The sequence below is a fragment of the Pleurodeles waltl genome, chromosome 6 (genome assembly GCF_031143425.1).
Source record: "Pleurodeles waltl isolate 20211129_DDA chromosome 6, aPleWal1.hap1.20221129, whole genome shotgun sequence".
NCBI classification, from domain to species: Eukaryota; Metazoa; Chordata; class Amphibia; order Caudata; family Salamandridae; genus Pleurodeles; species Pleurodeles waltl.
In genome coordinates, this window is record NC_090445.1 from 1686010288 (window position 1) to 1686037171 (window position 26884).

Consider the following 26884-nt stretch of genomic DNA (forward strand, 5'->3'; position numbering starts at 1 on the left):
CGGGTGAACCACTGAGAGTTCAGTTCTTGTGATGCTCGGGGACATAGGGGCACCAGTGCTCCTGTTCTCCCCAGTTCATGGACTCCGGATGCAGAGGTGGTTTGGACCGTCGGGTTACCGTCACCGGAGGCAGTCACGGTGCAGGGGGCCAATCCGGCCAAACCAACAGGTGGGCTCGGGTCTCATGAGCCTGGGGGACATAGGGACACTAGTGATCCTCTTCTACTCGGTGCGGGCGTCTGTGGGCGAAGGTGCAGTGGACCATCGGGTCTTCGACACTAGAGGCAGTCGTGGTGAAGGGGAGGGGTCTGCAGAATCAGGCTGCAGACACCATCGGGAAGACCACAGAGGGCAAGCTGGGAGAGGACGTCGTCACGCTGACACTGTTGGTCCACTTCAGCTTAGGCTAGGTGGCTCGGGTGCAGTGGTGATGTCCAGCATCGGGTTTTTGGCAGTCCCGGTTCTCAGAGTTCTCTCTTGGGTGCCTGCACTTGCAGGGGAGCATCTCCTCTACTCCAAGGGAGTTTTTGGCGATTGCGAAGCACTTGCAGCTCTCACAGTTTCTTAGAGGCTGCAGTGGCAGGTCAGTTGCTCCTCGAGGGTCGGGTGCAGCAGGCAGGCTGGCAGGATTGGCACCAAGTCAGTTGTGCGCCTCGGTTCTCGGGTTTAGCAGGCTTCTTGTCCACTCCTTTTGTGTCGAGCAAAGATCTGAGGATCTGTATATTAAGGGGAGTGAAGGGCAGTAGCCAATGGGATACCTGCTCTTGGGCCACTACACCCCATAGATGACCACTTCTTTTGTGGAGTGGGCATCACCCTGTCCCAGAATTCCTGATTCCACCACAGACAAGATGGCGGAATTCCTGAGGCTGTGTTCATTTCAGGCCAGTCACCAAGGTGTGTGTCCAGCCAGAAAATGCTACACGCCTCATGCATAGCTAATTTTCCCAACTGTCCAGGTGCCAGATAGGGCCTGGGGCAGGGGGGTGAGCATCTCCCTCTGAGAAAGGCCAGTTCTGCATACCAAAGAAGGTGGGCTTCTTTGAAGCTTCCCGACTTGGAACACAGATCATCCTGTGGGAAGGGGTGTGTAGCACCACTGCCCAAGCAGGCTTTACTTCTGACCTCCCAGAGGGTAAAGCCCCCACCCTTGGGGGGTGTCAGATTCTCGTCTCTTAGTGTCAGACTGGTTAGAACTGGCTAGTGAGCTCACCAGCAGTCAGAAGGTTGTCAGGGGGCACATTCAATGTGCCCTCTCGGTGCATGTATTAATAAACCCATCACTGGAATTAGTGAGGGTTTATTAATACGAGATAGTTGATACCAAACATCCCTATTTTAAGTGCAGCCATCATGTAGCTGGGGAACTCGTATTGACCAGTGTCCAGCACATGTATTTAAAATGGCTTCACTGTTCACTTACTATGTCTAAGAATCGACAAAGACATAGGAGGGGCATATCTTCTTTGGCAGCTATGCCCACACATGTAATACAATGTACCCTGCCTTAGGGCTTTGAAAGCCTGCTGTAGGGGTGACTTACAAATATTACATGCAGAGTTTAGGGGACATGGCACACAGTCTGTGTGTCAGGCTGCGTTTTCACTTTTAGGGAGCAACTTGTCATGCAGCCTGCAATGGCAGTCTGCATGAAGTGGGTGCTGGGTCCCTTAGGGTGGCAAAAGTTGTGCTGCAGCTCTAAGGGCCTGCTTCAGTACCCATGCCCTGAGTACCAGGGGTACCAATTACTAGGGATCAAGTGTCTTGTTTTGGGGAAGTAACACTGGCACTGGGGACCTGGTTAGCAGGAAACCAGGGCACTTCAGTGAAAGATGCATCAAAAGCCAGGCAAAAAGTGTGTGTGTGTGTGGGGGGGGTTAGGGGGGTGGGTTTGAGGGGAGGCAATACTGAAACCAGAACCCAGCTTCCTACACAATGCAATGTTGTGTTTGAAGCCCCAGGACCCCAGTTCTACTCTCTAATTCTGAGGCACTCTCTTAAGAAAGCCTCTATGGATAGAGTGATCAATCTGGTACAGATTAATATGCAGGTGTTGCTGGTGTGGTATTTTGGCACATCACTGCCTTAGTACCTCACCTAGACAATGGCTGAAATTAATTCACACATTTTAATCATTACATTTCTTCCTCAGCTGATCACTCCACAAGGGCTCCCTTTATTCGTACCAACGTCCTCAAATGCCATTAGTGAAACAACTAGGTCCCAGCCACACAACCATCTGTATTGCTTTCTTGCGCTGGAAAAATACCATAACCCAAGTCCCCTAGGAAAAGGTCGTCAGTCCTGCATAAGGCATCAAAATACTGCCGATTAAGCTCTGCATCCCAGTTTGCTATGGTAATTCAGGCCTTTGCAGTAAGCCAGGCCTCTTACAAAGAAATCCAGTTTCCGTTGAGGTGCTCGCCATCTTAGCTACACAGAGAACCAGGAAGGGAGGAGGAACCGCTTCTTGCCAAGTCAAAAGTACTTTAAAGAATTGTTGGCAGAGGAAACATCTTTGAATATGGCAGCATCTCTGTGAGTATCTCTGACTTAGCAGCAATAATCTTACTTCCTCTTGCCTTCTATGCCATCTACGAATGGATACCTACCTAGGGACTACAGATTACAGCATCCAAATACTGGAAGCTTCAAGACTGGAGGCATGTCTGAAGCAAAGTTTGGAGGATCTGAGGACAGACTTACACCTAGGAAAAAGTCCTCTATTGGTAATGTGACAAATAACCTTCGTTGTGGTTTCATTAGGGGAAAAAAGCTTTTCCAAAAGATGCTGTCACTTTAGAAATGTTGCAAAGATATTTAACCTTGCACACCAGTCCTTGCAACCCACCACCCCATTAACCAATTGTCCTTGCTCAGCATCCGCTGATTAACTACCATGAAACATTGAAGCACTGCAAATACATTCAAGCTTTTCCAGTGGCTGAGGGCACTAATGGAACTAGGAGATCCATGGGGAGTCAGAGGACCAACCAGAATGAAAGGCAGCTGGTCTTTTAGGATTAGACGCTAACTGCACCATTAATCGAGAATATCCTCAGAACCATCAAAACTCCAAAGATAGTTCACATGGTTCCAAAATGAGGTCCTATGAACCAGGCCCCACATTAAAGGTGTGAAGACTGACTGCATCCTGGTCCTTCTGGAGTCCATGACGAGTCAGGTTCACCATTGCACTGACAGCAATTATGTAGCTCCTCCATCCTGAGGAAATCCATTGGGTTTTTGTTCTTTCCTGGGTAGGCTGCTCTTGGTGACCTTTGGATCTTGCCTAATCTTAGTTCCTCAAGATTTTTTCCACACAGACCTTCAAGTCAGCAGTGAATGGTCCAAGTATTCCCATAGATCAAGTGCAATCAAGTATGCTTTCCTTCGGGGTGAGTAGGAGGGGGGGGATAAAAGTAGCAGGATAGCTCGGCAGGTTTCAAAGGCTTTTAACCAGTTAGAAATTAGGAGGGAGAATGGCTATCATGTAGAGGTTGCACTCCTGAACTGGAAGTCTGTTCTACACCGGTGTGCAGGTATCCTCACTCTTCGCATGACAAACAATGAAGCAAGTACCACTTAGGCAACCAGTACATACACCTCTCTGGTGGTGAAAGGACCCCAGAGCCAATCAGACGGCTGCAACGTTTTTTAAACCGTTTGTGGGGTTCTCCAATCTTGGAGGAGGTATCTGTTCTTGTTGATGGCCAAATTGTTCTGATTTCCTCGGCTTCTAAACTTAGGGTCACAAGTCAAACCATTTATGACTTGTCCCAAGTTTTATGTGCACTGGGCTCAGCCTAGTCTTGGCTCCCTGTTGCCAAGAGAGATGGGCAAAGCACAGCAAACGGAAATATTTTATGGTCAGTGTTGGAAATGGCGCTTTTTTCAGGGTTAACCCCATACTTTATGCCTCTGACCTCCTGTTTTTGATCCTGTGCTTAATTTAGTTTTGCTGGCTTTAAGACTCTGGGCACTTTACCACTGCACCCTGTCTAAACTGTATTGGCGATTGGTTTACCCATGATTAGCATATTTGATTTGCTAGTAAGTTTGTAGTAAAATGCACTGTGTGTGCCCAGGGACTGTAAATGAAATGCTACTAGTGGGACGGTGGTACTGATTGTGCCACCCACACGAGTGGCCCTGCAAACATGTCTCAGGTCTGCATTGCAGTGTAATGTGTGCAGTTTAATACTGCCCTTTCCGCCTGGCAAGTGTGCCTACCTGCCAGGTCTAAACCTTCCCTTTTACTACATGTAAGTCACCCCTTAAAGTAGGCCCGAGGAAGCCCCAGGGGCATGGTGCAGTGTATTTAATGGCTAGGACATGTAATGGTGTGTTTTACATGTACTTCTCAATTCGGTTTTCACTATTGCAAGGCCTATCTCTTGCATAGAGTAACATGGGGATTGCCTTGAAATATCATTTAAGTGTAATTTCCCATTGGGAGCAGACAGAGTTTGGGATCTCTGAACAAACTTACAATTTAAAAATGCATCTTTTGGTGAAGTTGGTTTTGGAATTGTGAGTTTGAAAATGCCATTTTTAGAAAGTGGGAATTTTCTTGCTTAACCATTCTGTGCCTCTGACTGACTGCTTAATACGCATCTGGGTCAGGATGACAGTTGAGCTGTTTGTGCATTCACTCTAGACAGTCCCACAAAGGGAGCTGAGGTGTGCCCTGTATATCCTGATGGCCCATCACAATCAGGTGATGGGCCATCAGGATCTTCCTCAGCTATATTGCTAGGGGGAGCTGACACTTGCGCCTGAATAGGGCTGTGCCTATCCTCACATAAAGCAGTCTCCAACCCCCAGTAGTGTGTCTGGGCCAGGGCAGGGAGAGGCAAGGTCTTGCGCACTATAAAGACATCTCTTCGAAGTTAGCCTACTTCAAAGACAAAAATGAGTATAAGTACTGGACCTCTGACACCACACAGTTAGACTCCTTCTGGACTGAGGTAATTCTGCCAGGAAGAAGAGCTGGATGTTGTAGGAGGGACTGTCACTCTGTAGGATGCTTTGTAATGCTAGCCTGCTGCTTGCTACTTCTGTCCTGGGAGTGAAATGGCTGGCCTTAGCTTTCTACATCCTGCTTCCAAAGGTTCTCCAAGGGCTTGGACTGAGCTTGCTTCCTCTTAAAAAGGCTTAGGGACATCAAAGGCTTCACCTGCCAGAACGTGGGCTCTCTTGCTGAGTTCTGACAAATCGACTTCCTAGGCCCTCTGGAGTGAGTTCTGGCGCAAGAAGGAATAAACTAGTGAATGGACTTCCAGAACAACTTTGGAACTGGTGCCGCTCTCAGTCCCCGTGCCGTTACCTGCACTGGAGCAGTGGTCCCCACTGAGTGCAACGACCGCGACCTACAATGCAGGCCCAATGCCGCCTCATCGCCTCTGAAGTCCCGCCACAGTGTGAGTCCCGAGTGCCATGTCACCAAAGTCAATGGCAACCGACTCTGACTCTGCACCTGTGACTCCGTTGTGTGATCGTGACACCGCAAAGTTGACGCCTCATGTCTTGACCTGCAGGGCCCCACTTTGTCGTACGGAACCAATGCCTCGCCACTAACATCGCATCACCTCCTCTGCAATCGTAAGGAACCAAGGCCTCACGTCCCCTGCCTAGCAGTAAGGAACCAATGCCTCACCTCCCCAGTGGCAGTAAGGAACTGACGCTACACTGGCTCCAGTGATGCCTCACCTCCCCAACTCCATGCAACGTCTTTGTTTCCACATCATTTTCCAAGGCACTGTAACCGGGATCTACACTACTCTGTAGTTAACTGCGCTCCCTCGCAAGTGGTGCCGGACTGTTGGAAGCGATTGTTAAGCCGTTGGGATAGCCAGAGTTGGAGCTACTGTGTTTCTAAGCGCTATACTACATTTAATCTTTGAAAATTGTATCTTTAACTGTATATTTTGGATTTTTGTCATTTTGGCCTCGTTTTACTCAGATAAATAATAGCTATTTTTCTAAACTGGTGAGAAGTACTTTTGAGGTGTTTTCACTGTGTTACTGTGTGTGTGTGTGTGTGTGCGTGGACATGTGCGTACAATTACTTTACATATTGCCTCAGATATAAGCATAACTGCTTGAGCCAAGCAACCCAGGGGATAAGCAGGGGTTATCTTAGCTGGGTGATTCCCTTACCCTGACTAGAGTGATGGTCCTTACTTAGAGTGCAAACCACTGCCAACTAGAGACCCCATTTCTAACTCCCAGGGCAGGAGAAAACCTACTTAGGGCAAACGGGAAATGGCAGGAAACCATATCTAGCAAAAGGCATACATGCAAGCAATTATTAACTAGATCGGCATGGATACCTTTACTTAAATAAAAAATAAAAAAATTAAAAAAAAGGGATCCCGTTCAGGGATGCCAATGCAGGGATATAAGTCTGCTCTCCTTGCAGACCTCCATTCCTTCATTTGCGGATAGTCACTTTATAACTTAGGCAGATTGTTTTGTGACCAACCAACCCCCACCCTTACAAAGGAAATGAATACTAAAATTTGCTATGCGATCTATTAGTGCATAAGCGAGATAGACAATAGCATTCTAGTTAAAAAAACAAGTGGGTTTGCGACATCCCTGGTTTGGAATGTTGATCATACTTCATTTCTTTAGTTTCTTCTGTACGATTAACTATTTTGGGTAAGCTTATTCAGTTTGTAATGTATAAGTCCCAACAATGGGGGTGGGGTAGGAGAAGGATATGCTTGAAATAATAAAGACTGAAACAACTTCTTAGGTTTTGAAATTATGTCACAGGTCATCCAAATACAACTCCAAATGAAGGTATATCACAAACCTGCTGCTGCAATTCTTCCCTCCGTTTCCGAACTTCTTCAAGAGCTTTGGCAATTTCAACACTGACAGTTTCTCTGCTACTCAACTCCTCCTGAAAACCAGCAGGAGTAACATGGGCATTATTTATAACTATTGAAATATTGAAATAAATAAAAGGGTATCAACCCAAATGTATCACAAAATGCATGATGGCTTCAGAATAAAGCACTTGAAATTGTTATGAAAGAATCAAATCACCCATATGCAGCGCATGCAAGAAATGTACCAACTTGAAATATTAGTTACTTCTGAAAATTAGAAGCAAGGCCTTACAATGGGGGTTTTTGTAATCTACCTGTGAATGTTTAAGGCAGTAAAAATGCTGATGTATGTGCTGGGTCCAGCAGTTAGGAGATGGGCCTTCTGAAGTAATTCAATACCATTTCAGATTCTCCCATGTTTTTACTTGGGAAGTAAAATACAACTCAGATACCAAACAAATACTATTATGTATATTATTTGAAGGCCTGTTCAATGCACAACCCATCCTCAAAGGTGTCTTGGCTCGGTACAACACTTAGAAAACGCTTGCAATGGGTCAGAAGCATCATCATTTCACAGTAAGGAAATAAAAAATTGGTCAAGCTGAAGATGCAGGCTATGTACTTGGGACAAGCAGAAAACAATGTGGCAGTGGTTAAGTGTAAAGGCAGAAAACAGATCAGAGGACAAGTTGGTAAGTTGAAACCTAATTATTTATATATGAATGTACATATCTTACATTTGTATAAAGGGATAAAGGAAAATACACTGTTTATAGTTCTTAAAATGTCCTGTCCTACCTATAAGTGCTTGGTCTTTAGAGGCTTGCATTTTATTAACTAATGAAGAAACTAGTTACTAAACTACTGAATGCGCAGTTCCACAAAAAGGAGAATGAAAGCTAAACCCAATGAGGGAAAGAAGAAAACAGGTCCCTGTGAATATCCATAATTTGGAACAAGAGCCATCACTCACCAATTGGTGACGAGCTTCATCATCAGGCTTTGCTCCTCGTCAGGACGGCGCTGCAATGCCTGACAGGCCCCTCAAAGGGGCTCTTTGCCGGAGATCTTTTATTGAGAATATTTGCCGGTGTGTGAATGCGATTATGTGGGGATTGGTAAAAGGAGATGCTGTTAAAAATGACTAGAGGGAAAAATCCAAATAGAACAATTTATTGAAAAAAGAGAAACCCTCGGTCATGATTATAAACAATGAGTAAGGGGAAAATAAAATAATGTCTATTCTACCCTATTTACATACAGTGTCTGGTAACCACAAACCCTATCTTCTGGGGATGTAGTGAAGGCAGGATCGGTCGTCCCTACACTGCCATAAAGTAGGTCAACATGTTTCTCGCTCAAGTAGTCAATAAAGATCTGGTGTGATTCGTCAGGACCTTAAACAACCTACCTAATCCTCACTCCACTAATGGACTTAAAATAACTATATAATACAGGAACCCTCCTCACATTAAAGGATGGGCCCCATGGGGATGTCGGAGAGCTTCAGTAGTCCAGTCACCAAAGGACAGTTCCTTGAAGACGGACCAGTCGAATACACCTACCCCAGCTCCGCACTCACTGCCCACTACTTAGGCCCTCTTTTTGTTTTAGTTGAAAGCTGATTACTAACCTGTAGCATGTTCTGAAATTTGAAACTCTTCCATCTTTAGATACTATTCATTATTCTGCCACCTAGAGACCAGTCTCAATTGAGGGTCTTGTATTCTGGTGGATAAAATTCCCTCTTTCGTTGTTAGCGACTGTGGAATGCCTGATTCCCTCTACATCTAACATTGTAAAGTTTTCATCAGAAGTGAGTACAGAGTGAAGCCCATTGCGGTGCTGAAGAGAATCAATGCCTTTTGTGACATTCTGGCCATAGTGGCAAGAAACAAAGAGTAGGTACCAAGTAGAATTGTTGATGTTTTTTAATGTTTATATGAGTCTGAGTATCAGAATGGAAGAGCTGTATTTGCCTCAGGGCGGAAAAGATGCTGAATAACAGAGACTAATGTGTTGCAAGGAGCTCATCAGAAATAGTAATGTTTATGTACCCTATTCCACAACGATGTATATGTAGAGCAATAATGAAAATGTCACTTACCCAGTGTACATCTGTTCGTGGCATCGGTCGCAGTAGATTCGCATGTTCTGCAATAGCTCGCCATCTGGTGTTGGGCCGGAGTGTTACAAGTTGTTTTTCTTCGAAGAAGTCTTTCGAGTCACGGGACCGAGTGACTCCTCCTTTTGTCTCCATTGCGCATGGGCGTCGACTCCATCTTCGATTGTTTTTCCCCGCAGAGGGTGAGGTAGGAGTTGAATTGTAGTAATAGTGCCCATGCAATGGAGTGACTAAGTATGCACTTATTTAAGGTTGAGATGATACATATATAAATAATTGAAGGTAACTTCCAAACTGCTACAGGCTCCCGGGGAGGCGGGTGGGCACATGCGAATCTACTGCGACCGATGCCACGAACAGATGTACACTGGGTAAGTGACATTTTCAGTTCGATGGCATCTGTCGCTGTAGATACGCATGTTCTGCAATAGACTAGTAAGCAGTTATTTCCCCAAAAGCGGTGGATCAGCCTGTAGGAGTGGAAGTAGTCTGAAATAATGTCCTTAATACAGCTTGACCTACTGTGGCTTGTTGTGCGGATAACACGTCTACACAGTAGTGCTTGGTGAATGTGTGAGGCGTAGACCATGTGGCTGCCTTACATATTTCTTGCATTGGGATGTTTCCTAGAAAGGCCATGGTAGCACCTTTCTTTCTGGTTGAGTGTGCCCTTGGTGTAATGGGCAGCTGTCGTTTAGCTTTAAGGTAGCAGATTTGGATGCATTTAACTATCCATCTGGCTATACCTTGTTTTGAAATTGGGTTTCCTGCATGAGGTTTTTGAAATGCAATAAAGAGTTGTTTAGTCTTTCTGATGTTCTTTGTTCTGTCAATGTAATACATTAATGCTCTTTTGACATCTAATGTATGTAGTGCCCTTTCAGCTACGGTATCTGGCTGTGGAAAGAACACCGGAAGTTCCACTGTTTGATTTAGATGGAACGGTGAAATAACCTTTGGCAAAAATTTAGGATTGGTCCTTAGGACGACTTTATTTTTGTGTAGTTGTATAAAAGGTTCCTGTATAGTAAACGCCTGAATCTCGCTTACTCTTCTCAGGGAAGTAATGGCGATGAGAAATGCCACCTTCCAGGTTAGGAACTGTATGTCGCAGGAGTGCATGGGTTCAAAAGGTGGACCCATAAGTCTAGTTAGGACAACATTTAGGTTCCATGAAGGAACAGGTAGTGTTCTTGGTGGTATAATTCTCCTAAGGCCCTCCATGAATGCTTTAATGACTGGTATTTTATATAGGGAAGTTGAATAGGTAGTCTGCAGGTATGCAGATATTGCTGCAAGGTGAATCTTAATGGAAGAGAAAGCTAGGTTAGATTTTTGTAAGTGAAGCAAGTAACCCACTACATGTTCTGGAGTTGTGTGTAATGGTTGTATTTGATTAATATGGCAGTAGCAAACAAACCTCTTCCATTTACTTGCATAGCAGTGCCTGGTGGATGGCCTTCTTGCTTGTTTTATGACTTCCATACATTCTTGGGTAAGTTGTAAGTGCCCGAATTCTAGGATTTCAGGAGCCAGATTGCTAGATTCAGCGATGCTGGATCTGGGTGTCTGATCTTTTGGTTGTGCTGTGTCAACAGATCTGGCCTGTTGGGCAATTTGATGCAGGGTACCACTGATAGGTCTAGCAGCGTTGTGTACCAGGGTTGCCTTGCCCAAGTTGGTGCTATCAATATGAGTTTGAGTTTGCTTTGACTGAGTTTGTTTACCAGGTAAGGAAGGAGAGGGAGAGGAGGAAAAGCGTAAGCAAATATCCCTGACCAGTTCATCCATAGGGCATTGCCTTGGGATTGTTTGTGTGGGTATCTGGATGCGAAGTTTTGGCATTTTGCGTTCTCCCTTGTCGCAAACAAGTCTATCTGAGGTGTTCCCCAGAGTTTGAAATAAGTGTTCAGTATTTGGGGGTGAATTTCCCATTCGTGGACCTGTTGGTGATCTCGAGAGAGATTGTCTGCGAGTTGATTTTGTATCCCTGGTATAAACTGTGCAATTAGGCGAATTTGGTTGTGAATTGCCCAATGCCAAATTTTTTGTGCTAACAGGCTTAACTGCGTGGAGTGCGTCCCTCCCTGCTTGTTTAGATAATACATTGTTGTCATGTTGTCTGTTTTGACGAGAATGTATTTGTGAACTATTATTGGTTGGAAAGCTTTTAGTGCTTGAAAAACTGCAAGAAGTTCTAGGTGATTGATATGCAGTTTTGTTTGATGTACGTTCCATTGTCCTTGTATGCTGTGTTGATCGAGGTGTGCTCCCCACCCTGTCATGGAAGCATCTGTTGTTATTACGTATTGTGGCACTGGGTCTTGGAAAGGCCGCCCCTTGTTTAAATTTATGTTGTTCCACCACAGAAGCGAGAGGTAAGTTTGGCGGTCTATTAACACCAGATCTAGAAGGTGACCCTGTGCTTGAGACCACTGTGATGCTAGGCATTGTTGTAAGGGCCTCATGTGCAGTCTTGCGTTTGGGACAATGGCTATGCATGATGACATCATGCCTAGGAGTTGTAATACCATCTTTGCTTGTATTTTTTGTGTTGGATACATGCGTTGTATGATGGTGTTGAAATTTTGAATTCTTTGTGGACTTGGAGTGGCTACTCCTTTTGATGTGTCTATTATGGCTCCCAGGTATTGTTGTACCTTGCGTGGCAGAATTTTTGATTTTGTGAAATTGACGGTGAACCCTAGTTTGAAGAGGGTTTGTATGATATGATTTGTGTGATTTGAGCACTCTATTAACGAATGGGCCTTGATTAGCCAGTCGTCTAGATATGGGAACACATGTATTTGCTGCCTTCTGATGTGTGCAGCGACTACCGCTAGACATTTGGTAAAGACTCTTGGTGCGGTTGTTAATCCGAAAGGCAGTACCTTGAATTGGTAATGTATTCCTTTGAATACAAACCTTAGGTATTTCCTGTGCGATGGGTGTATTGGTATATGGAAATAAGCATCCTTGAGGTCTAAAGTTGCCATGTAGTCGTGCAGCTTTAGCAATGGCAATACTTCTTGTAGTGTGACCATGTGGAAGTGGTCTGATTTGATGAAAGTGTTGACTACTCTGAGGTCTAGGATTGGTCTCAGTGTTTTGTCCTTCTTTGGTATCAGAAAGTACAGTGAGTAAACTCCTGTGTTTATTTGTGTGTTTGGCACTAATTCGATTGCATTCTTTTGCAATAGTGCCTGCACTTCTATCTCTAGGAGATTGGAATGGTGTGTTGTTAAATTTTGTGCTTTTGGTGGTATGTTTGGAGGGAACTGTAGAAATTCTATGCAGTAACCATGTTGGATAATTGCTAGAACCCAAGTGTCTGTAGTGATTTTCTCCCATGCTGTGTAATAATGACCTATTCGTCCCCCCACTGGTGTTGTGTGGAGGGGGTGAGTGACATGTGAGTCACTGTTTAGTAGTAGGGGTTTTGGGGCTTTGGAATCTTCCTCTATTTCTAGGGAATTGCCCTCCTCTATATTGTCCCCGAAAACCTCCTCTATACTGTCCTTGGTAACTGGACGGTGTGGCTTGTGAGGTGCTGGCTTGTGTGCTTTGACCCCGAAACCCCCCTCGAAAGGGCGTTTTACGGAATGAGCTGTAATTCCCTCTGCTCTGCGGGGAGTAGAGTGCGCCCATGGCTTTGGCAGTGTCCGTATCTTTTTTGAGTTTCTCAATCGCTGTGTCCACTTCTGGACCGAACAGTTCTTTTTCATTAAAAGGCATATTGAGAACTGCTTGTTGAATCTCTGGTTTAAATCCAGACGTTCGGAGCCATGCATGCCTTCTGATAGTTACAGATGTATTAATTGTCCGTGCAGCTGTATCTGCAGCGTCCATGGAGGAGCGGATCTGGTTGTTGGAGATGGCCTGTCCCTCCTCAACCACTTGTTTTGCCCTATTTTGGAAGTCTTTGGGCAGATGTTCAATGAGATGTTGCATCTCGTCCCAGTGGGCTCTGTCATAGCGCGCAAGTAGTGCCTGGGAGTTCGCGATGCGCCACTGGTTTGCAGCTTGTGCTGCGACTCGTTTACCAGCTGCATCAAACTTGCGGCTTTCTTTATCTGGGGGTGGTGCATCTCCAGATGTGTGAGAGTTGGCCCTTTTCCTAGCTGCTCCTACAACAACAGAGTCTGGTGGCAGCTGTGTTGTGATGAAAGCCGGGTCCGTAGGAGGCGGCTTATACTTTTTTTCCACCCTTGGTGTGATTGCCCTACTTTTGACCGGGTCCTTAAATATGTCTTTTGCGTGCCGGAGCATACCAGGGAGCATAGGCAGGCTTTGGTAGGAGCTGTGGGTGGAGGAGAGTGTGTTGAACAAGAAATCATCCTCGACCTGTTCTGAGTGGAGGCTTACGTTGTGAAATTGTGCTGCTCTAGCCACCACCTGAGAGTACGCGGTGCTGTCTTCTGGTGGAGATGGTTTTGTAGGGTATGCCTCTGGGCTGTTATCTGACACTGGGGCGTCGTATAGGTCCCATGCGTCCTGGTCTTGGTCACCCTGGCTCATGGTGGTGTGAGCTGGGGAGTGTGATGGCGTTTGTGCTGGTGAAACGTTAATCACGGGCGGAGGAGAGGGTGGTGGTGTAACTCTTTTCACCACTTTTGGTTGTGGTGCTTGTTCCGTCTGGAACTCCAACCTTCTCTTTCTCCTAATGGGGGGAAGGGTGCTTATTTTTCCTGTCCCCTGCTGAATGAAGATACGCTTTTGCGTATGGTCCGCATCAGTTGCTTGTAGCTCTTCCTCAAACCTATGCTTCTGCATTTGGGAGGTTAGCGAGTGCTCTTCTGTATAAGAGCCTGAAGCTGGGTCGCTTGCAGTTTGTTTCGGCGTCGAAACTTTGTCTGCGTGTTTTTTCGGCTCCGAGGTGACTTTTTTCCTTTTCGGGGCCGAAACCTCTCGGCGTCGATCTGTTTCGGTGCCGCTGTCTGGGCGTCGAGCCGTGTCCACACCGGCATCTCGGTGTCGAGGCTTGTCTCCAGCACTTTCTCGGTCCCGAGAAGGCTGCGTGCCGGTGTCTCGACCGTAGTCGGACGATCTCGGCACCGTTTGGGCCTTTTTCGGTGCCGACGGTCGGTCACCGATTTTATGGGTTGAGCCATGGCCTGGTGGCAGTGGCGTCCCCTGGGCCTTGTAAATGTTTCTTTGTGTGGTTTTCGACGTCTTACTCACGGTTTGTGTATCGTCGAATCCTTCGGAGTCTGAGTCTTGGATCGAGAAGGTACCTTCCTCTTCCTGTTCCTCGAACTCCCGTCGGGCTGTCGGTGCGGACGCCATTTGAAGTCTTCTGGCTCGACGGTCTCGGAGTGTTTTTCGGGACCGGAACGCACGACAGGCCTCGCAGGTGTCTTCGCTGTGCTCAGGTGACAGGCACAGGTTGCAGACCAAGTGTTGGTCTGTGTAGGGGTATTTATTGTGGCATTTGGGGCAGAAACGGAAAGGGGTCCGTTCCATCGGCGTTCCTCAGCACGCGGTCAGGCCGACCAGGCCCCGACGGAGGATCGAAAAACTACCCCGAAGGGCACCGGAGCTCTTCGATCTTCGATGCGGTGTTGAATGTAAGTACGCCGATCCCGAACGCAACAATACCGACGAAAATCTTCCGAAATTAACTATTTTTTCTGTTCCGAAACTCGGAGCGACAGGAACACGTCCGAACCCGATGGCGGAAAAAAAACAATCGAAGATGGAGTCGACGCCCATGCGCAATGGAGACAAAAGGAGGAGTCACTCGGTCCCGTGACTCGAAAGACTTCTTCGAAGAAAAACAACTTGTAACACTCCGGCCCAACACCAGATGGCGAGCTATTGCAGAACATGCGTATCTACAGCGACAGATGCCATCGAACTAATGTTTACATAATGTGTGACATTCTGTTCTTGTTGCTGGCCTGTGGCATCTCATAGTTTTAAGAGAAAATATTCTGTATCAATCAAAAGACAGTGTCCATTCCCATTAGTCTGTGGCTGCACGCATCTAAACTCACAGTTTTGCTTTTTGCATTCTCATTCAAAGCAAAAAGGTAAAATTTGGACGCTCCCTCTTGTGCGAAAATGCCTTTTACCATACTATGCTCTAACACTCATTTCTGAGAAAAGCAGGCAACCTGGTTAGGATGTCTGCTGTGCCATTCACCCCCTCCCCAGTAGGTGGAATGCCTGTAAGAAGTTAGCTCTTTTTTATGGTATACCAAAATTAGATTTACTGTGTAAAGAGACCAGGGGTTCCCTTACCAGGTGACCGGGATTACGCTATCAAACCCAAGGTGCTCTTTTTAGGGGGTAGTGTGGTCGAGCAGCCTTAGGCTTATCAGAGAGGAGATTTAGACATCTGCAAATACACCCACAGTCAGTAAATGAGACACAACTCAATTAGGAGATCAACACCAAGTTACAAAAATAACAAGTATCTTTATAAATGTTTTGGCACCTTACGATCAAGTAAGTACGTTTTGCAAAATAAATCTTTACAGGTTAGAAGAGCCAACACTAAGTGTAATTCTTGGAAGCTGCCATGTTATCCTATGGAGGAAGAACAAATATGGCAAACAGATATAGTACAGTGACTTATGGAACTAATCTCCTGGACTTAAGGTAAGAATTGAGCAAGGGTCAAGGCCACACCTACAGGTCATACCGGGCGGCTGGGTGTAGGTGTAGTGCGGTATTGGGAGCTCAATGTTAGTCAAATGGGATTGGTCCAGTTGAAAAGAGGCTGCAGGTTCGGACTGGGAGTCAAGTCAGGGTGAGCAACCAAGTGGGCTCAATTCTTGCAATGTTTGTGGACGTAGGAACACCAATGGCCCTCTTCTCCTTGGTCCAGGGTGTCCGGGAAGAGAGGGTTTTTGGACAGTCGGGTGTCTGTCACTGGTGGCAGTCGTGGTGGAGGGGGCCCACAGAAACAGGCAGCAGACGTGGACTGGGGGAACCAGTCCAGGTGAACCAAAAGGTGGGCTCAAGTGTCACAAGCCTGGGGGATGCAGACACCCCAGTGTCCTCTTCTCCTCAGTCCAGGGAATCCAGGTGCAGGGGTGCAGTGGACAATCAGGCTATCGTCATTGGAGGTGGTCACGGTTGAGGAGGGGCTGCAGGAGTCAGTGTGAAGGTTGCAGGGAAGAACCCATGATGGGCTTTGACTCTGGAGAGGCTGGGGAACAAGTTGGCACTGTTGGCCCACTTCAACATGGGCTGAGAGGCTCAGGTGCAGTGGTGCTGTATGGCAGCGGTTTTGGCAATCCAGAGTCCTCTTCAGTAGTTCTTGGGTGCCAGCAAAGATGCAAAGGATCAGCTCTGCTACTCCACAGGCGTTCCTTTGTGCTGGGGTGAAGACTGCCAGTCTTCCCGAGCTTTTGGAAGTTTCATCAGCAGGAGGACGAGGCGACTTTGGCACGATTGTCGAAGCAGGGTGGCTGGCAGGGTAGGCACCAAGTCCGTCACTGGTCTTCAGTTCTGGTTTTTGCATCTCTGGAGTTTCCTCCTTCTTCACATCAGCGGGATCTGATTGCCTGGTGCCAGGGCCTCACCTAAGTACTGAATTTAGGGGTCATTCGGGGATTGTAGGGTAGTAGCCAATGGAATACTTATCCCTGGGTTTAATACATCCCCTATATGAGCACTTCCTGGCAGAGGTGGGCATAACCCTGTCCCAGAGTACCTAGATCTGCCAATACCAACATGGCAGATTTCTAAATGGTGTGTCCACAGCTCACCTTTGCTGTGAAACTGACCTGACGGCTGTGCACGCCTCCCTGACTACTAATGTTGCCGTCTATCCAGGTGCCAAATGGGCCCTGGAGCAGGGGGTGTCGGCATCCTCTCCTTTGATGGAAGTCAGACCTACATATCAAGGGCAGTGGGCTTCTTTGAACCCCCCCCCCCACTTGCCTTGGAAGTGAGATTTACAGGTCATCTTGTCGGGAGTGGTGTGCTAACAGCCCTGCCAGAGCAGGCTTCGTTTTTGTCCACCCAAAAGCAAAGACTCTTACTCATGCTGGTCAGAAACGTGTCTGGTGGTGGCAGGCCAGTTAAAACTTCTCAGCCAGCACACAGGTAACTGGTAGGGTTTTCAGGGGCACCTCTAAGGTGCCCTCTACGTGCATCTATTAATAAATCTATCATTAGCATCAGTGAGGGTTTATTAATAATACGAGATGTCTGATACACAACATCCTTATTTTCAGCGAGGCCATCATGCAGCTGGGGAAGTTGTATTGACCAGTGTCCAGCACTTGTACTTAAAATAGCTTCCCTGACCACTCATTACATCTGAACATCGACAAAAACATAGTGGAGTCATTGAACATATGCCCTCATACATAATATAATGCACGCTGCCTTAGGGCTGTAAGGCCTGCTGTAGGAGTGACTTATCTATATTGCATGCAATGTTAGGGAACATGGCACACAGGCTGTGTGCCACGTCGTGTTTTCACTTTTAGCTGCACCAAGACACGCAGCCTGCAATGACAGCTTGTCATGTGCTTGGTCAGAGGTCCTCGAGGGTGGCACAATACATGCTGCAGCCTTTGGGGGCCCTCTTTTGTACCAGGGGTACCATTTACTGGAGACTTACAGAGGGGCCAAAGGTATTGCCAATTGGGGAACAATTGTACTGTTCTGGGGAAACAGATCTGGCACTGGGGACCTGGTTAGCAGGAACCTAGTGCACTTTCAGTTAAAATCTGCACCAATTACCAGGTGCAAAATGTAGGGGTAAACCATGTCAAAAAGGGACACTTTCCTACAATTCCCCAATGAGTCTTGTAAGTTGCTCAACACCAAATTTCTTGTGCTGTCTTTGACATTATGTAGGACTTTCTTAGTGGAGGTATTGTGCTTTTGAATCCATACAACTGTACTACTACGTAAAGACCGCTGTAACCACTGCCATACCTTTTGTGAACACCTGAGGGGACCCTGGTGAGACGAACAGGGAGCACAGCAAACTGAAAATGTTCTTGTCCTACTACGAACTGCAAAAAGCACAGATGAGCCTGCTGGCAGGAATATGGAAATATGGGTCTTGCAGGTCTAAACCACTTGTCCAGGGCAGTCAAAAACTGGGCCAGTGTGAGCACCTTTAATTTTTACTTCCAGAGTAAGGCGTGAAGAGTGTGCAGGTCCAAAACAGCACCAGAAAGTAGGAGGAATAACAACCACAACTTAGTTATGGCACCGGCACCATCTCAATAGCACTTTTGGTCAAAGGGCTTGTATTTCCTACTGTAGGATGGACACATAGCCATCAGTCAGTCTCACTGAGGATGGTAGAATGTGTGGCAGAGTGGCAATCTACCTGACTATCTGCAGGACCCAGCTGTTTGAGGTGATGGTATGCCAATTAAGCTAGACTCGGCTTATCCTTTCTCCAACCAGGTGGCTGTGCTCCCCTAAGGGCACGGTGAAAGGGTTTGGCAGGTGGGGCTGTTGGGAGCAGTGTTCTGAGAGGCTCGCTGACCCGGACCGCATGGGCGTTTTGGCAGTGACACAGATGTACACTTTGCAGGAGAATAATTGGCTGATGGTATGGAGAACCTCTGCTGAAGCCACAAAAGGTATGGTAAAAGACTGATGCGCCCTACAAGGCAGGCAGATACGCCCAGGGAGTGTGCTGTGGAATCAGCTTAGTCCCTGTAAAGGAGACTCCTGTCAAAGGCATGCACATGAGGGACGAATGGACATCACCTGAAAAAACAGTTGGCCGCAGCCAGGCATGACAGAGTGGTGATGCTGGCACCAATGGCCTATCCCTCCAAGCCAGAAAAAACTTGCAGCATCATGCCTCTCCTGAATGGCTTGTGTTAGGACAGGTCAGAGATCTTCCGGGACTCCTTGTACGGCATAAGCCGCCGAATCCCAACCAGCATGGGAATAGCAGCCTAGGGGGCAGCTGGCATTTACAGACCTGAGGGCCTATCTGGAGGGAAATAACCTCTTCTCAACGATCTTGGCATGTTTGGACTCCTCATTGAGGCAGTAGTCAGGAAAGTATTCAGGTGAGTCTGACTTGTAGATGTCTGCATCACCAAGCTTTCAGGGAATGGGAGCTGAGAGAAAAATACAGGGCCATTGGAGGCAGGGTGGTGGAGTCTCACAATCTGGCAACTGACCAGGGGGTGAGAACAAGGTTTGGCCCCAAGCCCCCAAAAGGGTATCTGTAAGCGACTCACTGAAGGGCTGGGTGGGCTCAGTGAATGTTTGCCCTGGCTAGAGTACATTTGTCAAGAATTTGATTGTGACCTGTACTGTGGGGGTATCTCAGGAGTATGTGAGTGGAGAGAAGGGGGAGCCCCACTTGGATTTATTGTGTTTTTTCTTTGAAATGCCCAAAAACTGACTTTGGGACTGACTCCTGCGACTATCGCACCAGACCCTTTTTACCTGGATCAGTCTTGTCACAAACTTTTCCAGTGCTTGGCGACATAGTTTCACTGTATGGTCTTGTATGGCTTTCAGGTTCATCGCTGTGAAAACACTGCAGGTCTTAAAATTGTGGCTCATCCGCAAACACCTCAGGCAAATGTAATGAGAATCAGTCACAGACATCTTGTGTCTTTGCAAAAAGCCTTACAGGGTTTGAATCCTGTCATCTTGGGAGGTGAAATTTCTCTTGCACACTGACATTTTTTGGGTTGTAGAGTTCTCTCAGAGACGAAAGGTAGGTCTGGATCCGCTTCGGGTTGTGTTGGAAGAAAGGAACAAACATCAGCGCACAGGAGTGGCGCCTATACACACCCGGCACGTAATTTTGGAGTAGGACATGCAGAGGTAATGCTCAAAATTTCCAGATCCTGTCTGATGCCTGGGAAATTAAAAAGGTGAGGAATCTGTGGTTATAAGTCTCTATCAGAAATCAGTATATTAGCTAAGTTCTAAGGATCAAGCCGTTTCTGAAATGGAGCTACTGAATAAACAGGAGTAAGGGAAATGGTCATTATTCCCAAAGACACTGGTACAGTAAAAACTTTAAAGTTGTACCTATGTGGAGAAATAGATGTTCACATTTCCCTATGGTTTCTAGTCTTTCCTTGGTAAACAAAATCACACAAAATGTCCTAATCAGCTAAACCTCAGGGAACTTAAAGTGGTGCCCGATTTACAATTTATTAGGGCAAATGATGGAAACCATGACAACGTAATAAATACCTTTAACCTGCTGTGTTCCGCCTCATGCTTCTTTAAAGAATTTTCACATTCATATTTCATTTCTTTAAGGTCTTCATTTTCCTGTTCCAGTTGGCTCTGAAAGGGAGGACATAATTATATGAGCAATGTGTATTATGTTTAGTGACAACTCCTCAAGCACACACATATTCCTCTTTTTTTCATGCAGACATGGACTTTTGACACTGTTATGATGCATAGAATCTTTACCAAAACAATATCTTCCAAAGTTTGAGCGAATTTATGATTTAAGATGCAATTTCAGGGCTTGCATTATTTCATAACACATAAGCCTTAGAAGTATCACTGCAGAATTTTGAGAACTGCAGTTAAAAGAAGTAAAGCTTCAAAAGCAAGCAGTGGAAGGATACAAGTAATGCATCCATGCTCCAGGGGAGGGACAAACGTAAGTAGAGGAAGGAAAGCCTATACAAGCTAACTAATGAAAATCATGCAACAATAGTGTCAGTAAAGCCAATCAAAGGGGGAGCACTAAGCCCACTGTAAGCGGACAATATGTCTTTTTACCAACAGAGAGCTTGTGTAATCTGGTAGGCATGACCTAAAAACCAGGACTGGAGCGGCACATCACTCATGAACCTGAGAAACCTGGCAGCTATGCTGACATCAAATCATCCTTATGTCCTGTAGCTAAAAGCATACAGACCCAATTTAAACTCACTACCCTTGCCTCCGACGCAATTAATAAAATGGGCGAATATAGGCAATGGTCACTGAACTTCACTCTAAACCCTCTCCCACCACAATCAAACCACACCTAGAAGTTATGGTATCCTCTACCTACTTGGCATATCTCAACTCTCCCAATACAGTTCTTGCTCATTCTATCTTTAGGATACACATTTGTGCAATGCCCTGCATTTGTAATGAAAGATATTCCACCCCTTCCCCGTTTTTAAAATCCTCCTCTTAAATCCAGGAGCTAACCAACATAGCTTAATGTCGTATTTCCTTCATACAACAAGTGTACACAGTTCCTCAATACTGAGTCAGTGACAATTGTCTGTATTCGTCATATGACGTCAACCACAATCCATCCGTCAAAAACATACGCTAGCACTGAAATTCTTTGAGTATCCTATGTACAAAACCAATGACTCAGTTTTATTTTTTAAAGCAAGGAGTGGCAGTTTTTCTGTCATTAATTTTTTATGATAAGATTTTCATCCAGCAAGTTTCTAAGTAATTTTCTAAAATTATCAGGATTTCTTCTTTAATCAAAGTCCAGCCCAACAAAAAACACATTTCAGTTTTCCAATGTCACCTCAAGCTACCTCTTCTCTGATATCAAACATCACTTGGTAAAAGCAAATGATCAATGTATTTATAATACATTTTTGTAAAGCATCTGTCAGTGTGTTTTCCATTAAACGTTGTGATGCTTTTCATTATCCAATGGACCATTAACCAGTTGCAAAACCAAGAACTATTAAATCAATACAGAGGCAAATACGTTTGGATAATAAGCTCTACATTAAGAACAGAAACCTTCTGTCATGACACTCTGATGCCTCAGAGACAACCATTTGTATTATTAGCTAGTTAATTCTGCCCAATTTAAAATAAAATAATGTGCACCTGAAAAAAGGAGTTTGAAAAAAGAAAAAGCATATTCCCTACCTACCTTTATTCCTCCTAAAGGAAACACCTCAGGAATAACTCTCTAGATATAAACATATTAAAACAAAAAACCTCCTGGTAACACCAGGAGGAACTTCTCTCCTGGACAACTACAATACTAACTACACTCAGCTCCCTACAAAGATGCTTAAAACTTGAAAGAAGACGGAAACTCTCAACAGAGTACACTTTCAGCCTACAACATTCCAAGCACATAGCCACCTCTTCCACTAAACTAGACGAGTATAAAGCGAATTCGCCACCAGCTACATTACAAACATCTTCAGACAGTAAAAGCAGTCAAGAGACCCAGTCTTTGCGTTCCACAACCGCTTGCCAAGTAAAATCCAACCAGATTGGAGGAGCTCTTCATGCACAAAGCTAGTGTTTCTGGAACATCATTTTCACTTCTTTACCAAAACTGTCTAAGGCCCTGCCTGAAGCTGCAAAGTTACCTCTACAATTTCACATGCTACGGCATCACCAAGCCATAGCACCTCAGCTCCATTTTAAGACAGAACACATACTTACAGGCAGATGAAGGAGAAGCTCATAGCAGTCGATATATCAAAAGAAGGTATGTGTTAAAATCAAGAGTAGTGCGGTTATTGGCAAATCTGTGGAATCTTACAGTCTGCTGCAAGTCTCTAATGGATGTTAGAGCTCAGAAATATTACCATAAAAATTAACATGAATCCATAGCTACCTTCACTAGGATTAGTGAAATCACAAACACAAAACATGCAATATTTTACATTAAGCTTTCATCACAACATTTTGCAAGTCATGGATAATGCATTCTGATGCATTATATTTTATGGGGTTAGAGATAATTGACTGTATATCACACACTGGTCCAAGCATCTCCAAGCCTCGTCATGAGAAATCAATAATGAATCTAAACTACTCTGCTCAACTAATACTATAAATAGCCATTCAGGACGAATCTGGAACAAACTACAGAGTGAGCAAAAAGGTTCATAAAACCACCACATCGAAATGTAGCAATATTAGATACTCTCAAAGGGGGTTAAGGGTTAAACTTCAAATTGCATAAGAAAGGCATAATTTGATCAAGCCCAAATAGTAGAAACAAGTGGCCCATTTGGCTCAGTCGTCAAAGGTAATTTGTCCATTTACAGATGCAGACTAATTAGACAGCATAAAACAGAAATAGCTGAAATTAGTGGCACAAGATTACAAATGGTAAACCATCTGGCAAAATGCTCTTACAACACCCTGTTAAATGTCAGCAGGTATAAAGTAATTCATACTTCTGATGTGACACATGCTTGAAGTTGAAAATAGGTTACCTTTCGGGGCTTTAATAAATTTCTGGTGGAGCACATACTTCAAGCAAAAAAGACGATTACCTTGCAGTGATTACTATGATGTTAATTTAATTTTGCACCTATTTGTGGTGTATATGTGTAGCACCCTTTTATACAATCAATATTACAAGACAGTATTTCTTAAAGTTATTTCCCATGCCACCATAGCACTAGCAGGGTTTTGAAAGATTCACAAAGACCTGTTTCACGGACAGTAACCGGGGAGAAGGAGCCCACAGAAGAGAATGAATCAGCATATGTCATGGCCGCTCAGAGTGTGACTTCCCTTTTACACGGATTAACAATTGCAGGATGCCCTTCACCTGGGTTTCTTATGAACAATTGGATCTTAAGCCCTTTCCAGAAGTCCTTTTCGGAAAAATATTATTTTATTTACTTTGGTTTCAGCCCACACAAGTATTCTTCATAGTTTTTACTGCTAAAAAGGAAAACAAACTTTGGGGTCTAAGTGCAATAAAGCAGGGATTCCAAGTTGGCACCAGAGATACCATATTCTGCAAAGGCTTTCTGAACTTACGATCTTGTGTTGCGCAGCTGTTTTGTCAATCTCTCTGGCAGTTTCCAAGGCAGTTATCTGAGTTTCAAGCCGGTTAACTTTCTCAGCACATTGATGCTTGATTGTGGAAATCTGCTGCTGGAGTCTGCTGCTTTCCGATTCTAGGTCAGATTTCTTGAAAACATGAAAGTCAAGAATGAAGGATTAGCTTATGAATGTAACTAACCAGCCAGGAGCCAGCAAATAATATGGGCGCAAACTACAAGCAGACATTTCAATCCCAACACTGCTTTCCACTCTCCCTGATATCAGTGATCACAGTACTATTAAAAAGAGTAATAAACCGAGTAATTAAGCACCATATAATAACACATTATTAACATCTACAAATTTAATTTTCATCATCCATACAACTACAAACATAAATGAGCCCTCTCGGTCAACCAAACAGAAAGTTACTGTGCCAAGTGCAAGACACCAAATTGATATTAAATGATATTTTTTAAAGATGCTGTACATGAGAAGTATTTTAAGCCTTACATTGTGTTTACCAACAAGGACTGATAAAGATCAGATTAAGATGCTTTGGATATATATCAAGTACATCCACAGCACACACAAGCCTTCTGCAGTAGCGTGGGGCAAACAGATTCCTCAATAGCAATGTTGAGACTTTTCCTAAACTGGCAATTTCCGAGGGCTTCAAAATTAGTTTACTAATGAATCTAAACATGGAACACAAAAGAAGAAAAATTGGCCCAATTACATTGATCAAGTAGTGTGAGAGATCCACCTGTAGGAAAACGGGCCAGCCTTATCAACTTACCCCCAGACTTTAAACATGAAACCCATCCCAATATGGAGCCAGTGTAATAGGTATACAACATACAATTGCAATCTAGTGCAATTTGTAAAGAACGGGTCTGAAGGATACAACCAGTGGGGATTCAAGAGGTAAGATAAAATAAGAACATCTTTATTTTTGATTGCATAATCTATCAAGCTTCCATAAAAACAATATGTGCAACATGAAATAAAAGTGCAGTGTCCACATGTGATTAATAGATCAGAAAATATTTAAAAATATAAATTATTTAACCAATTTTAGAAACTGTCTTTTTCCATAAGATAAAAACTGACAATCTGAATACCAGCCAGCATTTTTGCTGCCCATGCCAAAATGGCTCTTTCTCCATATTTTACCAAGGTATTTCCTGTATTAGCTACCCTAGGGGTTCTACACAAGTCAAACTTTATGAGTACATTCTGCTGCTATGGAAATACACAGACATGGGGTCTAATCAAAATACTTAACTAAAACTAAGTCCACTCTTGGTGACATTACAGTGATTGCTGTATATTCTAATACAATTTGTCTCACCTGCACCCTGCAGAATGCAAGACTCTACAGTGAACAAAAACATGTTCAATTAAGTATCTGATTTGCTGATTCTAAAGGCATTATGTAAGTTTGAACTACTTTATTTCAGAGTACCTAAATCAGCCATTTATTGGTAGGACATTGATAAATTGGAGATAAAAACAGAAAATGAACTTTAAAGTCTACATCATCCTTAAATGACAACAATACACAAGTTTGCGTAACAGTCAATACTCATGTATTTTAATATCTAAATCTAATATATTAGGACTTGCAGTTTAATGAGATCCAAAAAAGATTTAAGGGGGGGCATTGCCAAACGCTCATAATGGGGAACACCTAATCCATAGGTTCTTCGGATGTTTCATGATTCCCGACAGAGTGTGACAAATTTAAAAAGGTAGTCCACTACTCTGGTACAAATTTTCTAAATGTTAATTTCTTGTACCCTCAAAGTAGGACGTAGGAACAGAAGAAACCATAACCACTAGAAATGAGCCCACTAAAATGAAAGAAAGAGCCTGAATAGTTCACAGGAGGATAACAGTCAGCAAACCGACCCCCTGGCACACTTCGAAACTATTATGCAGGAATAAAGTGGTAGGTTGATGTATGCTGAAGGAGGAAACAAAGGCCTGCACTAAGAATAGCATAAGGGAAAGCTTGATTGGCACTTCTGATTTACTCTCAAAGAGTTTTGTGACCCTGCCACTCTCAATGCATTATGTGAGATAATTCACCATAAATTAAGTTTAAAGTTAGACAATGATTTTTCATATATTAAACTAAACAAGTTTCATACCTGTAATAATTTTTGAATTTGAAATTCACATGTCGTACATCATTCTCGGTTGCAGTGACTGGGTTGGTAAAAACTATTATTTTTAAAAAAGTTTTAATGTGGGTGTTGACTATAGAAGTGCTCTATATACTCATGACTTCAGACAACCCAACAAGTACTGACTACGTGACCACCAGTTTCAAACATATTTTTTGCTAATATGGCTAAAAGTCTAAACAGATAAGATTTTTTTTTTCTGTTCCTCTTCTCTGAAGAGGTGGGAGGGCTGCAACTGAATCCTGACTACCCTGTAATTAGAAAGGTATTGTTATGGGTAAGCAACTTGAACGTTTTTCAGCTGTTTCAGTGTGATGCTATTCTAGATTCACATGCTGTGCATAAACTCTGTGCAAGTTTCTTCTTTAAAGCGGAGGGTGAGCAAATTAATACTTTAATGCTGATTAAGCCACATTTGTCTCACTACTTAATTACATACTTACATAGTAGGATTTGGTGACTATGTGCATGAACAATCAAATTGCTGCAGCACAAAAGATTGACAAAGAAATACTGCTTATAAAAACTGATGGTGTAACTGACTTTCTGCACTAGATAGTAAGCAGCACAGCTGAACTGTTTTCACAATTCATCTGGTCAAGGTGATCAGCCTTAACGACTGAGGTGTATAACAGGTGAACAATTGATGTCACTCGCTCACCAGTATGCCTATTGATAAAAATTCACTGCTCTACTCACATTTAGGGCCTCATTTGGAGACTGGCGGTCCACGGACCGCCAGGCTCGCGGTGGCACTCGCTCCGCCACCGACATGGGCAGTCCGACCGCCATATTATGACTGTGGCGGACCACCACGGCACTTGGCATGGGCAGTGCAGGTGCCCCCATGGACAGTCCGGTCCCACTTTTCACTGCCCGAATTACGGGCAGTGAAAAGCGCGACAGGTGCTGCTGCACCTGACGCAACGCACCATTGCTGAAGGGTTTGATTACAAGCCGGCGTCAAAGTTGTGATTATTCCACTGGGCCAGCGGGCAGAAACGCTGTTTCCGCCCGCTGACCCAGTGAAAAAC

General features: G+C 44.6%; 1 protein-coding gene across 3 annotated transcripts in view; it reads right to left on the bottom strand.

Moving 5' to 3' along the window:
* GOLGA1 (golgin A1) overlaps positions 1-26884 on the bottom strand; it is a 234675-nt gene that overhangs the window by 119690 nt on the left and 88101 nt on the right. For all 3 annotated transcript variants that reach the window (XM_069241738.1, XM_069241739.1, XM_069241737.1), the window contains 3 exons: positions 23653-23805; positions 20125-20220; positions 6824-6913 (listed from right to left, as the gene is read on the bottom strand). In XM_069241738.1, the coding sequence (XP_069097839.1) occupies positions 6824-6913; positions 20125-20220; positions 23653-23805 (339 nt within the window). The remainder of the gene's footprint in view (positions 1-6823; positions 6914-20124; positions 20221-23652; positions 23806-26884) is intronic.